Below are 17329 nucleotides of genomic sequence, written 5' to 3'. Positions count from 1 at the left end.
CATGCGATACACATGTTATTGTTGAAATGAGGAGAACGTGAAAGTTTTCTTCTCACTCACTTTCTCAATTTTATGATTTTTTTTTGTTTTTTTTATATTTTTATTTAATAAATGACTGATGCAGTTGCCCTCAAGCCTTGATTAATGAAACTGTCAAATACAAGAGGAAAACAATGAGTCTAAACTCTTGATTACAATAAGCATTTAGAGAACATGTTGAAATGATATCACGAGTCTCAACCGAAAAAATGTATTCAACCAGGCACCAACTAGCAAAAAGTGTTTTTCTAGCTAGCTACTCTATTTGTTTTAACATAGTGGTGACATAACCGACAAAATTTGTTGAAGCCAGTTACACCAAACCGCAAGCCTTTTTTTATAGTATAGATAAATGGAAAAGGATGGATAGTTTTAAGGGACAATGAGGGAAAACGGGATCTCAACCACATGCATTAAATTCAAAGACAGAAATTATAACAACGTAAAACTGTCAATTAGAAGTTTATTTCCAGTCTGCTTGTGACAATTAGAAATTGATTGTCAAACCAATAAACTTTTTATTGTCAGAGAATAAACTTTTTATTGTCAAAGAATAAACTTTTTATTGTCAAAAAGTGATATGAATTCCAATTTCTTTTGTATTAGGTAGTTTTTTTTTTTCAATGGATATTTATATAATTAGAGTTAATAGTCATTAAAAAAGGGGCTAGAGTGTAACATGTACTTGAATAGGATAACAGATAAGAATCCCAAAACTCTATCAAGTAAATGCAACTCATTACAAATCTGTTTTGAATTTGCTATTATCTTATAAACAAAAAACAACTCAGTGTCTCCTAGGGGGAAAAAAAACTGACTGGCCTTCTATTAGCTTGTAGGTCATTGTGGCCGGTACTAACAGAACACCTTCCTAGCAAACAAATAGGAGCAACTCTTTACCATACGCCGCTTGAAAAAAATTAGTCTTATCCCAGATAATTACCAACTCCAATAGAAATCATGATTTGAACATGATTGGCCTTAGACCATAAATCAACTCAACTGCTCAAGAATGTCTATTTCTTAGGCCAAGCCTGCCCAAATCACTAAGTAATAAGTGAGGGTGGTACGGCACCCTCCTTGAAAGCCCATGAAATCGACCCAGATAACCCAAATCTGAGTCCAGGCCCCAAGGCCCAACCCCAAACACAAGCGAAGCTAGCAAAAGCACTGGCCATCTTCTGCCCACCTATCATCACCGCCCTCAAGATTTCTAGCGGCCGGCCTTTCCATAGCATCAGTCACCAAGTCTGCCGACTACCTTAGTAGCGACCACCAAAGCACAGCCCAAGTCAACAGAAAGAAGACCCGTCGATTAGCAAAACGCCACCCCTACTCTTCTTCTTACGTCAAATCAACGAGACCAACATTATACTTGTCGCCTCAATCCTTACCGAATCACCAAACAAACCCAGCCAATCCTTGCCGCATTCTTACCGACAGCACAATAAGAAGCCACAACTGCTAGATCTGACGGAGTCTGAAGAAGTCCTTAACGATTTAGGATTTCTTGTTTGTATTTAGTTGTTCAATAGTAAAATAGTTACTGTCGGATTTGTGACTTGGTAATAAAGTTTATAGAAAATTACAAACAAGTGTCACTTTGAGACTTATATTAGCCATAAGGCCACCTAAATTGTTTTGTGCACATAAAGCCACTTGCCTCTTTAAATTATTTTTTCTCTGTCCATTTTACCCTTCTACCTAAGAAAACTAACCGCCTGGTTTCTTTATCAACCTAACGTACGACCTGAACGGCGAGAGGTCTCATCGTTCCAAGCACAGGGTTTAGGGTTTAGGGTTTTATTTTTGTTGGGTTTAGGGTTTAGGGTATAGGGTATAAAGGATGATTGTTAACTTTTTACTCTAGTGGCATTTATGTAAATATATTAATTTTTATATCCAAAATTTGATACCTTTTTTATTCTAGTGACCTTATAAGGAAAAAAAATAATTGGTGGCCTTATGGCTAAAAGAACATTCAAATATGTACTTATATGTAATTAACCCTAAAGTTTATCCCTTGACAATAAGCTAGTTATTGTTTGACAATAATAGACAGAATAAACACAATTAATTGAAGGGCAAAACACATGATTAGGAAACATTGGACCTTGAACAAATTTTCAACCTTGTTCGTAAGGAAACATAAATCTAATTGGAAAGGGTTTTGAATTTATTGACCTGATTGGGAATATTTTATAAAGCTATAATAATTTGTTTTTCAAAACTTGCAAAGCTGCTTTAGATATACTGTGGCTCTTTTGTTTTTAATAAAGAAAAGCCAAATATTCGCATGTCACTTTACGCATCATAAAAGAAAAAAGTGCTTTATTCAAAAAAGAGAGAGAGAGAGAGGAAAAAAAAAAGTGCCCTTTTAGCATTGTCGATGCTTCGACAATAATCTGAGCATAAAATGAATGTCAGCCTCGCTTTTAAAAATAAGACTGATTTATTTTATCAGCCTACGCCCCCTCCTCCACTTCCTTTCTCACCCTTTCTTCCTTCCAAAAGTGAAATGATCCCTTTTAGATGCTATAACCACACTTCATAAGAAACTATCTCGAGAAATCTGCTATTCATTAACAAATACCAACTTTTAACAATTTTCTGATAACATTACATCTGCCCATCTTTGATCGAGTATCAATTCCAATGAAATTAACTAAATGAATTAGTAGAAAAGAAGGAAAAAAAGAACCTACAATATTACTCATCAACAAATCTTTTAAGTTGTTGACCACGTAAACCGTTCCAGAAGGCAGCTGCATTCATAACCTTCTTACCAGGAAGCTGAATCTCCAGCACCTGATCAAGTTGCCAAAAAAAAAATATATATATATATATATATATATATATCAATTTGAAAGCACAATGTACATTTAGTCGGAGAATTGGTGGTATCAAATGCACCATTCCATATTCTTCCGACGTGTTTAGGTAGATGATAAACAAACTACAGGAAAAAAAGGCAAAATCGTAAGATTCAGTTTGTAATAGATCATAGAAAGGCTTCTTCTTCTTTTTTTCTTTTTTTTGGGTGGGGGGGTAACACAACAATAAATAAAACAAGAAAGTAACACATGACTTTTGGAAGTTGGTGTTTGGATAGAATGTGTTCCAAAACAATTTTGGTAAATGTGTTCTTACAAGAACAACACCTTGGAGAGCACTAGAAATGGTTCAGAAAACAGACGGCATAACCGTATGTCATGATCCTATCCTAGCAGTAATACTACAGTATCAGATATTGGTTAAATGCAAACGCACCTCAAGTGATGTGGACCCGCCACAGGGGAATACTAATGCACCCTTTCGAAAAGAGATGTCATCTGCTTGGTTGACCTGAATATTGCTTTGGCTGCAAACTTTGGTTGTGATAATTTTAAGCTCCAGCATATTGCGGTGACCGTTTTTGTTGTCAACAACTACAACTTTAGCTCGAGTTCCAGGCCATCCTGCAAATGCACGAACCTATAGAGGTTGCAAGTTATCACTCTGCAATAAAATCTTAGGAAAAGGAAAGACCATACCTTGTTATGTAGGACTACAGCTTCCTGATCAAATGATAGCCATGACTCCTCAGGAGAAATCTATGTAACACAAAATAAATTATACTTGCACAAGAAACTAACCATTAAAAACATATTAGGCCACTGCTCTGCTGCAGCAAACAAATATACTACTTAGTTAACTACCTTTGGAGCTAATGTAGCTTTAGAGTCATCCTGGGACTGCGCTTTTAATTTAGCTGAACCATCAAATATGGAAGGAAGCTGGTGAATCAATAGTTTGGATCCTGCATAATAAGCAAGTAGGTTACTAAAATGATTTGTAACTGAAGCAACAGGAAACTGGTGATATTGATCGTACTTAGACAGATCAACTAAACTATGGAGCACAACAGCAACTGTTCAATGTAACCTACTACAGGACAGTGGTATATGTGAAATAAGGACGTGTCAACATTTATTGGCCGTCTGGTGAGGCAGCCTTAGAAATCTTCAAAGCAAATGAGGTATTCATGCCGTAAATTTGTACTTTGGAAAAGAAAGATTAGATGGGAATCTTCAGAGCAATCTGTATCTTTTTTCAATACCTATTAATTTAGTTAGTTACGGCTTTTTTTTTTTTGGTCTTGGAAATGATACAGGACCAATCTACTTTCTATTGACTTAAAAATAAATTCAGAAACAGGATACCGGATAGGTTTCAAGTAAACAAAAAAAATAATAATTACATACACACATATATTTGTGTGTGTAGAGAGAGAGAGAGATTAAATCTTAGACAAGACATGTGGAGATCATAGAAAGTATACATATATACATATATATACAAGTCTTAATATATACACACACACACACATACAGATCCTATCCAGAGCGAGGTTAAGGTATAGGATCACTTTTCGGTCGCATATCCACATCTCAACCGTTCAGTTTCTAGGTACTAATGTATAGATCATCTCTGCAAAATTTCAGCCAAATTAATGGTCGTTAAGGCATTGATAACTACTTTATAGCTAGTACGGTTCAAGTTGGACAGATTCAGTTCGTTTATTGGTTTAAGCGAGTTAGATACCTTAAAGACCATCAATTTTGTTGAAATTTTACAGAGATGATCTATACATTAGGACCTAAAAACTAAACGGTTGAGATGTGGATATGCGACCGAAATGTGACCCTAAACCCTAACCTCGCTCTGAAATTTCAAAGCGAGACCGCGTTCTATATATATATAGGATTAATTTCAGTTTACCCCCCTAAGGTTTGGGGGTGTCATCATTTCACCCCCTGTACTTTCAATTTTGAATTTTTACCCCCTAAACTTTCCAATTTCAATCAGTCGTGTTCAATTTCTACTATTCCGTCAAAATTGGACGTTAAGTTTGACTTTTGAGGGCTAAAATGGTCATTTCAACATAAAAATTAAAAAAAAAAAAATTCTGTTTTTTAGTTTTTTTTTTTTAAAAAAAAATTTGTTTCTTCGTTTTATTTTTTATTTTTTTATATTATTTTGTCTTCAACCTATACACCAGAAGTTATAATAGGTTTATAAAAACAAAAAAAATACTCTAGGTAGTTGAAAGCCGCTCGCTGGTCTACGATATTTGTGACATATCTCCGATAAAGTGAAGAATTTAGGATATATCCCCAATAAAGTGAAGAAATATCTGTAAAAAAATAATTTTACACTTTATCTGTAAATAAATATCTGTATATCCCCAATAAAGTGAAGAAATATCTATGTAAAATCATTTTTGGTTTACGATATTTGTGATATATCTCCAATAAATTGAAGAATTTTATGATATATCCCCAATAAAGTGAAGAAATATCTATAAAAAATGATTTTACACTTTATCTGTAAATATCTATATATCCCCAATAAAGTGAAGAAATATTTGTGTAAAATCATTTTTTACAGATATTTATTTACAGATACAAGTGTAAAATTATTTTTTTACAGATATTTCTTCACTTTATTGGGGATATATCCTAAATTCTTCACTTTATCGGAGATATGTCACAAATATCGTAGACCAGCGAGCGGCTTTCAACCACCTAGAGTATTTTTTTGTTCTTATATAAACCTATTATAACTTGTGGTGTATAGGTTGAAGACAAAATAAAAAATAAAAAATAAACTAAGAAACAGAAAAAAAGAAGAAAAAAAAAACTAAAAAACAGAAAAAAAATAAATAATAATAATTAATTTTTTAATTTTTTTATGTTGAAATGACCATTTTAGCCCTCAAAAGTCAAACTTAACGTCCAATTTGGACGGAATAGTAAAAATTGGACACGACTGATTGAAATTGGAAAGTTTAGGGGTAAAAATTCAAAATTGAAAATACAGGGGGTGAAATGATGACACCCCCAAACTTCATGGGGGGGGTAAACTGAAATTAATCCATATATATATATATATATATATATATATATATATATATATATTATAAGACTCATCACCTTATGCAGCCCTTATGTAGCTGTTACATGTGGCTCTTGTTAATGAAGCTGAAGAGGCAGTATAGATTTTAAAAAAAAAAAAAAAATTAAAACAAAGAGAACTGTTCTTGAATCAGTTACAATCCATGAGATAGGTTTTTAAGACAAAGGGACTAACAGAATAAAGCGTACCTTCAGAAAATAGGAGAGCAAGCAAATCTGGTGCCTGCATTTACCCAGAATAGATATAAATGAGGAACTGCTTCGGAAGTTGCAGCAACCCTAACATAATTTTGATATTTGTGAATAATCTAAAAGGTTATTCCAGAGGGGAAATTTTCAATGTAAGGAATAAACATCAGTATTGGCTATCATTGTTGTATCCTCAAGCACACAGAAACCACCGTGTTTTGTAGGTCTTGCATTTCAAGGTACAGCTACTGCTCGATCTATATGGACCATTGCTAACTTGGACCCATAACTTTGGCATCACAGATATAAAGGTCAACCATTTTCCCTTTATTTTGGCCAAGAATTTCAACTAACTTGTCGGTACCGAAATACAAAAAACATGTACACATAAGATAGCATGTATCAAAGATCTTCCACCACAACTTGTGCACAACTACTTCCTCCAGAAAAATCAGTATTTGACTCAGACTTAAGAATTACGCATTCTTTTTCTGAGAAGTAGTAATATCACGTATAAAATCTAAAATTTTTGCACCCATAAGTTTCATATAAGCATTAATGCCACAAAAGCATTGTTAATACCTTCATTTGATCATTAATTTCCAGTCTTTGACTGGCTATCACAGGTCCAGCATCCAGCGCACGGACAGTAAATGCCAAGGATACTCCTGTTTCTTTGACACCATCCTAATTTGGAAAATAAAAAATTTAGATAATATCCAGAGTCAGAAAGTTTACACGTGGCTAACAGAAGTTATAATTTTCGCAATAATTTACATGTGGCTAACATATATGCTAATTTCCATTATTATATGAAATAAGGAATACCGAATCTCAAAACACCTGCAAAGCTCTTTGAACAGGTGCTGCACCACGATACAACGGCAGCAAACTTGGGTGTATATTTACTGTGCCTGAGAAGGCAGTCACTTTTGATTGAGAAACAATGCTGGCAGAGATAACCATGAGGGAAAGAAAAATTCTGACCTTAATTTTATTTCTCACTAGAACATTCTTCTTAAAAAGTTAAAAAGTACAAACAAGAGGAACCAGATGTTCACTGACAACATTATCTAAAGAAATGAGACTGCACTCAAGATAGCATCAAGCAAAACAACATAAACTTAACAACAACAGCATTCCAGTTCTAAAGTAAAGCATAGAAAGAAGTCAAGAACTACGACTGAATTATGAGGAAAATGATGCCCATAGAGTTTCCTAAACGAACAAAAACTCGAGTTCCTCCTTCACCCTTGACATGATTGAAAGTTCTCTTGTTTCTCTCCATACAAATGACCTGAGAAACAGCCATTACAGTGCATCTTCGCAAGACCAAACCCTTCTCTCCCATAAAAAGACTTCTATATCTCATGCCTTTCACAGAATAAGGCCACACAATCTGCTGGATTGTCCCAACTCAGATTTGACTCCCCAAAAACCCTGTTCCATAGAGTGATGCAACTGCACATCATAAAAACAAATGCTTCACACATTCAGAAAAATCTCTACAGTACACACCAATTACGGGAAAGACACATATCAGGCCTTTGCCTCTGGATGATGGCACGGGTGTCAAACCTTTCCATGAGCAATTATCCAAGCTAACCAGATGACTATAGCCCATATTATGGAAAAAAGGAATGAGGTGAGGAATGGAGAGGTTGACCATCAAATGCCTTCAGAATGATTTACATGAATACTGACCAGATGACTCCAGCAACCACTCTCTCTTGTCTGGTCCAGATGAAACTAACAACAATACCTTCTAGCCAAGACAATAAATAATGAATTCAAAATGCACTTCCTCAGTTCACGTGGTGCATATGCAAACACAGAATTTCTCCAGATTCTTTTCAATTAATGTGAATGTTGGAATAACTCCTCTGAACCATGGCACAGGTATCAAACTTTTCCTAGAGCAATTATCCAAGCTAACACCCTCAACTAGGAGGAACTTTAGTCCATATTATGGAAAAGAGGAATGAGCTGAGGATTGGCGGGGTTGATCATCAAATGCCTTTAGAATGAATGAATATTAACAATGAGACTCCAGTGACCACTCTCGTCTGGTCCAGATGAAACTAACACAATACATTCTAGCCAAGACAATAAATAATGAATTCAAAATGTACTTCCTCAATTCATGTAGGGCACATGCGGGCCCAGAATTTCTCCTGATTCTTTTTAATTAATGTGCACAATGGAATAACTCCCTACTCAAGTAAACATGCTTATCACATAGCCATGCATTTGAATAGTCATAGACAGAATTCTAATGTCTTGATGACTAAACATAAACTAACGAGTATAGTTCATTTGTGTTCAAATGTTGCAGAAAAGAAAACCGTATAAATGTCGTTAGAAAATTTCATTCAACTAACCCAAAGTCGGGATATTAAGAAACTTGCTAGGTAAAATGTTCCCATATGCGGCAGTGATGCAAAGTTCTGGCTGCAAAGCTCTTAAGCTGGACAGGAACATATCCTGCACATACAGTATGCATATATGAGCCCTCTTCAAATAAAATGACCATTTTCTAAAAGTGTCAAAATCTTCAGAAACAGTAATGTAAGGAAACACTGAGAATATACATACGAAAACTCTTATAATCACTGTCATGTAACAAGAAACAGTATTGGATCACTGCTACTGCTAAAAGGCTACTCCCATGGTTATGTATGAAATGCCATATTATTTTTACTGGCCTAGTAAATATGCCTACAAAGTAAAATTGCACTTAGTATCCCAGCAAGTTAAAATATGATAGGTCAAACAATATACCAAATGATGGGATGCTACCCATAACAGAATACAAAATTTCTCAACCAAATTGGATCCAAAATTAGGTACCATGTCATCCTAGTTAAAACCTTAATAAAAGAAATAACTAACAGAGAAACACAGCATTACTATATCAATCAATAATTTCAGTGTAAACTGCAGTCTCATATAACATGAAATAATAAAACATTGCTCATGTTGCAGGCTAAAATTTAAAAGGTTCTGCAGTGCATGTATTTATAAATATAAGAAAACACTAATTACGTATTTAAAGAGATACCAAGTCAGCAAATAATTTGGGGCCATGAGCATGTAAACAAGAGTTCATGTGTAATCCTAGGGTTGATTATTTAGTAAATGGAAGATTTAAAATATACGAACACACGCACAGACACACACATGTCAATATCCACTTAAAGAAGAAATTGTGGAGCTTCATAATCATCTTAAACTATCTCCCACTAAACTGAACAATGCGATACTATTACAAGAGTTGGGAGTTTATGATTTCCATCAGTATAAGAACTGAAAGATTGCAGTTATACAGCACAAAGGCTAACCAAAATGTTTTTACAGTTAACTCTGTTGTAACTAATGGACATATAGGTCATTTATAAGCAATAAAAAATAAAAGATGATACCAAATTACCTCTCTAGCTCGTGCAGGTGTGAAAATGAGGTCTGAAGGAAAGCCTCTGTCAAGAGCATGTTGTGCTAAAGGAGACGGCAGCACCTTCTTCCCCCTATTCTTCCTGGAAGGTGGTTGAGTCACAATCGCTGCAACCTAAATCATACCAAATTAGTCATCTATCTTGCAAAGCAATTAGTCAAAGTCAATTCATAAGAAAAATAACGTTGCTTGTATGAAAGATAATTTCTTCAAGGAAAGCCTAAATTTGTACAAGAGTGGCAAAACTGAGGGAAAAATAAATAAATAAATAAATAAATAAATAAGCCTTAGCTATGCCTTATGAGGAACCAACACAAGCCACCAATTGATAAGGCTACTATACCAAAACCTCAACTCTCTTCTTAATTTTAGAACATCCAATATGCGCTCTCCTTCCACAAAATGTTAGAAAACCTTAAATTATATGTAAACACGAATGCAAGATGAAACATAACCATTTTGTGTAGTGCCTTAAAGACCCATTATATGATGGGGTTCCTTATACAACATAAAGCAAGAACAGAACAGAATAGTAAAATTGGGCCAAAACAAATGGAAAGCAGAACATGTGAAGTAAACTAAGCAGTTACATAAGTTGAACCAAAACACACCTCAAACACAGAATCTGGGGCACCGGATGCATTCAGCAGGGCGTCAAGAACAGTTGCAGAGACCTTCGATACAACGCACATTTAGCGGCAATGAAAAATATAAAAAAATTAACGAAACGCACATTTGATCATTCATATCCACGTAATATGAGGCGAGAGAGGGCACCTGAGGAGAGCCTAAGAAGACGAGGGGCTTCCTATTCCTGTTGGAGGAGAAGCATAGAATAGAAGAAGAAGAAGAAGATGGAGTCGAGGCATTGAAGCACAAGAACCGACGCAACATCAGTGAGGAGGAATTCATTCCTTACGCGCCGGACCAACACCAGATAACGCCTCTGTTATATCATTTTTACTTTTCATCGGAATTATTATTATTATTTTTTTTTTATTATAATTTTTTTTTTGAGAAGATTTTTCATCAGAAATTTAAGAGTCATCAGTCATGCATGAGTGACCGCTGAAAATAAAGGAATAATTTTTTTTTTTTTTTTGTGGAAACTACAATATTTTTTTATTTTTGCCTCTCACCCATTCCATGACACTAGTGATACTGATGTTTAGACACGTGATTTTATTCCAATAACCAATATGTCATGATTCACTAACATATGTTATTGAGATCCACTTATCTCTCACCCTCTTACGAAAGATAATGTCCAATTTCTAAAATAACTAACAACGTGATCACAGTTTAAAACTTTACTAGTACCAAGAATAGGCAGAGTGGGCTATAGTGGATTTAGGGTTTACATTGAAAAATCTTTTATACACAACTTCAATTTCTCAAACCCAATTTGCATTCTATTTCGGACTTATTATACTAAAAATAAACATTTTTTTGGAAGCACAGGACTTATTATACCTAAAAATAAATAGTTAATAGGACTTATTCTATTTAGGATCTCAATCCATTAAGTTTCCAGCCTCATCTCTCACAATTACCCTTATTCCTCCATGTTCAGAGTCACTTTAAAGCGCATTGTCATGCCCTAATTTTCAAGCACAATTAATACACAAATTAACAAACACAAATACTCCGGGTGTGATGCTTCAAACATCAACACTAAATATCTATAAATTTTTTTGTTTTAAAACAAGTACAAAATGATGCGCTGAACCCACAATGTCAATACAGATTCGTTCTTTAGAGTTATATATTTCATTACATCAAGTTTACAAATTAAATTGAAATAACAATTCAATAAGCAAACAACCCCATCACACTCACTACACAGTGGAAGACTAACAAGTACATATAACAATAAGTTCCTAAACTCACGACTGCAATGGCAAGAGACCACAGCTCCATCACGTTCACCCTAACCTGCAGGATAGACCCCCTACACCATTGATTAATAGTGCACCAGGTTAGAATAACAAACCCGGTAAGCTTTTGCAAACTCGTGTAAGTAACTCAAAACAAACAAACATACAGAAGCACATGCTTAAACCATCTCAACCTAACAAAATCGATATGCAATTATCACGACAAATAACATCAAGTTTTACATCCTACAATATCATGCTCATGTAAGTTAACTCATATTAAAAATTCACATGCTCTGACTCTCGACTCATGCATCAAATTTCACAATACTTCAACTAATAATCAAACTCAAGTGACGTTTTAAACATTTTAAAACACAACAATCTACAAAACCAACCTTCATTTGTCTCAACAAAAGTAGTTGTCATCTCAGTGACGACTCAAATCATTTTTAGTCCCAACGACACACCCACGAAATCACACTTCTTTCCTCTCAACATAAAGCATTTGTCAAAATTATGACATTACAACTCACTACATATCTCAAACCACAATTGCACTCACAATATGAATTAAGTAAAATCAGTAATCCCTGTGTAGAAACTTAGTTCAGGAGATCACATTAAAAACAATCAATAGAAATCGTAGTAATCCCTGCATAGAGTTTAGTTCAGGAGATTACATTAAAACAAGAATTTTTTGTACCAACAGTGTCTAGAGACTTGGGTGACTGATAATATGATACCCGAACTTATAAAGTTATCAAAGTAATACCCAGACTCAATTTTTTGTTGTTGGTGCAAAAAACCCTTAAAACAATCAATTTGAAAAGCTGTAATCCCTACGTAGAATTTAGTTTAGGAGATTACATAAAAATAATAAATTCAAAATCACAGTTGTCCTTGTGTAAAGTTTAGTTCAGGAGATTACATTAAAACAATCAATTCAAAAAGCAGTAATCCCTATGTAGAATTTAGTTCAGGAGATTATATTAAAACAATCAATTCAAAATCATAGTAATCCCTGCTTAAAGTTTAGTTCAGGAGATTACATTAAAATCAACCAATTTAATACCAGAAATAAACTAGAAATCAATACACATTCATCTACTCATCACACCAATCACCACATCAACAATCTCAACATTAATCACTCAACAACAACCCACATCATTTACACAAAATTATCACGTAGATCATCACATAGATCACCACACTGGTTGTCACATAATATTGTTTCCTCATCTCCAACAGCCTCAAAACAATAACAAAATCATTTTCTAAATATTGTTTTCTCAACTCAAAACCATCACTAAAATCATATCTACTTCTTTCAAAACTCAAAGCTGACAAAACCTTCTTTTCTTTCCAAAAAATCATTTATTTTCCTCAACATCATATTGCATAACAATAGTAAACTACACACACAATTCTACCAAGATATACATATATATATATATATATATTTCACTTATATATATATATATATATATATATATATATATATACGTAGTCATCTACTCAGGGATGCCACTAATACCAACTATAATTTTACAAATTACCCTACTCGAAAATAATTTTATAACAAAATATTATTTTAACTTACCCATAAACTGTTGACGATCAAGTTCATATATTTCAAAACAAATATTTATTTTGCTAAATACGATTTTACATGCTAAAAATTAAATTTACTAAATTAAAACATAACTAATTTAACAATCGAAACATCGTTAGATTTACTCACCTCACTATCTCGGTGTGTCTGCACACACAAACCGAGACAAGCACAATATCATTAAACATCCGCTCATACAATCATGTCAATCACCTAATCACATCAAGGTCATACTCAATACAACACAAAGTACACAATATGGGTCATCATTTGGCCCACGGGCCCAAAAGCCCATGGGCGCCCGCTCGGCCCATTCAATATTTTTTAGACCACCTAATCTTTTTATCCCTCATTACACCACTAAAATATAAGAAATATCAATATATACAAAATACCACAACTTTTTTAATTTTTATTATTTACGAAAAAGTGTCAAAACAGCTATTTTCATAAATTGAAAATTTTCTGCCAATGAACAAAATAGCTGCTACCAATAAACAAAAACGCTACAGTCAAAGAGCCAAAAAACTACTATCAACAAATCGAAAAGCTATTGTAAATTTTGAGAATATTGTCATTTTTTTACACTTAGTGATAAAAATATATGGCAAATTAATGGATAATTAAGTCACTCGTAAGTATTTGCTATAATTAGCTTTATAGTTCATCGACACTAGTTTTTCGAAACATGCCAATAGCTTTTCAAACTATTATCGTCAATGACTGTAGAATTTTTGGAGAATGACCGTAACATTTCACTTTTTCATCAATAGCTTTTCGTTGTGGGGTAGTAGCTTTTTAAGTGATGGTAGTGACGCTTTGTGCTAGGGTAGAGAGCGGCCGCTCTTGCGGTCTGCTTCTGAAATTTTCTCCATGTATATGGAGAATCTGGGTGATTCTGTTGTGGCGGAGGGGATGTGGCGTAGTGGCCAAGGTTGCTCGCCCCATTTTTCCTCCTTGCAGCGGAGTCACGTCTGTGATTTTCGACGCCATTGGAGGATCGGGTGGTGGAATAGCCATCCGAGATCGGTGGTGGAATGAGATACTAAGGTGGATGCGGTAGCGAGCAGGTTGGGCTTTTGCCAGCCAACGGCGGGGGCAGGGCAATTCGTCCAGGGTCGTGGCCCTGTGAGGCGCATCTGGACTTTAAGGTTTACGGCGTCTGGCAGCGTTAGGCTGGCGACAGATTGCCGGATGCTGAGTCGAGGGTCCGCATCTGGTTTGGACTGAAAACGTCGTGCGACGAGGTGCTGCCGACGGGTTTGAAGATCCTGATTTGGGATCCTGGTCGGCTATGGAGTTAGGCCTGGGGCTGGGTCTGGATTTGGATGCTGGGTCGGATCTGGCTCTGGGTTTGGCAGTGGGCGTGGATTTGGACTTTGGTGTTAATTTTCATTTGGTTTTTATTTTCTTGCTTCATAGGTCACTTTGGTGGAAGATTGATCTCTATTTGGCGTATTTCTTACGTGGAAGATTTCTGGATGGTCATATTACCAGTTACATTGTTAGAAGATTGCCCTCTCATGGTCGGTCACACTATCAGTAACATAGGTGGAAGATTGTTCTATTTTCGGCGTAAGTTGTACGAGGAATATGCTTGGTTGGTCATACCACCGGTTACTTTGATAGAAGATTGGCTTTTTATGGTTGGTCATACTATTAGTAACTTTTCACATAGCACGGTTTACACCCAGTGCATCTTCAGATGCAATTTTGCATCCCATCGTATCTTTACTAGGTTTTATGTTCATTGTTTTATTTCTGTACTTTTCATTTACGATGTAGTATCTACATCCTTTTTTGTAACCTTTCTTATTATTAATGGAGTTGACACTTATTCTAAACAAAAAAAAAAGTGATGGTAGCGACTTTTTCAATGAATGACAGTAATATTCATGAATAATAACAGTAGTTTTTCAGTTCATTGAAGTAGTTTGTTTGTTATTTGGTAGCTTTTTCATTGATTGGTAGTAGCCTTTCAATTAATAACAATAGTTGTTAGGATGTAGTGTCACTAATAAAAAGTAAAATTGCGGTGGCACTTTTATAAATAGTGATATTTTTTATATGGGTTTTTATATTTTGGTGGGTTTTTGAGGGATAAAGACATATGGCAATTTAATTGATAATATAAGTTTTTTAAATGACACTTTTGGGCATTTTGCTATATTATTAAGACAAAATAACACACTTCTTTTTCAATTGTTTTCTACTAGCAAACAATTGGGCAATAGGTAGTAGGTTTTCAATTAAAAACAATAACTGTTGGATGTAGTAGCATTTTTCTAAATAATAAAAAGTAAAAAGGCAGTGATATTTTTATGAGGAATAAAGACATATGGTGACTTAATTGATAATGTAAATTTTTAAAATGACACTTTTGGGCAACAGGCTATTAAGACCAAATAACACACTTCTATTGTTAAAAAAAAAGAAAAAAGAAATACTCTCTCAACACAAGATAGTGGAGTAGGCCGCTGCTAGGATTTCGTGGCGGCAGTGCTAGAGTTTTCGCCGGTGGATTTGGTATTTCTCCTTTCTGCGGTTACCTTAGCGGTTTCCATCACTTTATTGTTCTCTTTCCCCTCTTACGTTTGGTGTATCAAAGCTTTAGGGGTGGCGGTCTTTTAGCGAAAGGTTTTTGGATCTGTTTTGAGGATCATGGTGGTTACGGCGACATCCGTCTTCAGCTCCGGGAGGTTTGGTCTACATGTGGTCGTTTGGATCTAGGGTCAAGGCTGATATTTGGAGATGGTAGAGACTTGTGGGTTCAGCACAAGGTGGAGGTCGGGTCTGGGTTTGGCGATAATGGCGGCACGATCAATAGTTGGCGGCCTTCTCGTGATGGCTGGCCATGTTTAGGTTGGGGGCTGGCCCTAAGCAGCGTCGAGATCTCTGTCCAGGCCAGATTGGTGGTGGCTTGCTAAAGATCGGGAGCAGGTCACTCTTCTGCTGCCGTCCTTGTGTCCGGGGTGTCCAGTACCTTGGGTGCCCTGAGTAGAATTAGGTGGGCCTGGGCCTTTAACGGGGCTTGGGCTTCCACTTTTGTGAGGATTTGTTTTATTGTTTTTAATTTTCTTTTTTATTTTGTTAAGATGGATGGGGAATCTGCTACCTCTATGCTTGCTTAGACGAGATGTCGCCAAGGCTGGTTACGTTATCTATGCCTCTTTGATGCCCCATGGGTAGTGATGACTAGATTTTGGATGTGCTTCATAGAATTTTAAAAGGTTGAATTGCTTATGTAATGATTTTTTTTGTCAACCCCAGGTGGGCATGTCGTTATGTAATCCCGCTGAATTATAAAAGAGTTGACAGATCGTTATCAAAATAAAAAAATCCTTCTTTTTCAATTGTTTTCTACTAGAAAATCTTTAGTTAAAATGTACATCTCAGAAGTACAAGATTTGTCTTCTTTACTAGAATACCCTTGGATCAACAAAAATTGATAGCCCGGGAGGAGATTTGGTCCAATCCCCAAGTGACCTATCACTTAGTCCTCAACAAGCCTCTTAATGCACCACACATCCTCGGCGCATGATAGCTGATAAAATTTGTTTTACGTACAATTAAATATTATATTATATTATATTATATTATATTATAGAGAGAGAGAGAGAGAGAAAGAGAGAAAGAGAGAAAGAGAGAAAGAGAGAAAGAGAGAAAGAGAGAAAGAGAGAGGCCCTTTCCACTAAGGAATCCCTGGTGGGACTCACTTTTAAATCATATTTTAGCATCTTAACTGTCGTTCAAATTATAGGTCCCAATGTGTAAATCATTTACTCAAATTTTCAACTAAATTGATGATCGTAAAGGTCTTGAACTGGATTAAATTAGTGGACGAACTGAATCTAACCTGTTTGAGCCCAAAAGTAATTTCGGCAATATCCTAAAGAGGATTTAGCATAGCGGGCCGATACCTACGGCCCAAAAATAAGTCTACTATGGTTTTGGGTTACAACTTCGCCTATTCCAGAGTCCATGAGGAAAACGAGCCGTTGTAGGATTCAAGTAGTAGAGATCAATTAGGAATCTTCATTCAATAATCCCTTTATGGTAAGGAACTACCGAAACCCTAGGTATATATACTAGGTTTCAAGGGACAACAACAAAAAACCTCTTAATCAACTAATCATACAGATTACCCAAAGTCTCTCTGGAGCAACATACCCTCAACGTCAGTTAAACTAGTGAAACT

General features: G+C 35.3%; 1 protein-coding gene across 1 annotated transcript; it reads right to left on the bottom strand.

Annotated features, from left to right (window-relative positions):
- Positions 1 to 2602: 2602 nt before the first annotated feature.
- LOC112191436 (methionyl-tRNA formyltransferase) lies at positions 2603 to 10577 on the bottom strand. Its single transcript, XM_024330785.2, has 11 exons — positions 10414 to 10577; positions 10248 to 10310; positions 9616 to 9750; positions 8567 to 8669; positions 7029 to 7099; positions 6768 to 6872; positions 6186 to 6219; positions 3738 to 3838; positions 3573 to 3632; positions 3310 to 3513; positions 2603 to 2847 (listed from the first exon to the last, which is right to left on the bottom strand). Exons 1-11 carry the CDS (start codon positions 10546 to 10548, stop codon positions 2749 to 2751), a joined length of 1110 nt encoding a protein of 369 aa, XP_024186553.1. The 5' UTR covers positions 10549 to 10577; the 3' UTR covers positions 2603 to 2748.
- Positions 10578 to 17329: the final 6752 nt, after the last annotated feature.

The sequence above is a fragment of the Rosa chinensis genome, chromosome 3 (genome assembly GCF_002994745.2).
Source record: "Rosa chinensis cultivar Old Blush chromosome 3, RchiOBHm-V2, whole genome shotgun sequence".
Taxonomy (NCBI): Eukaryota; Viridiplantae; Streptophyta; class Magnoliopsida; order Rosales; family Rosaceae; genus Rosa; species Rosa chinensis.
The sequence above is the reverse complement of the archived record's forward strand: the minus strand, read 5'-3'. Positions and strand labels throughout refer to the sequence as shown.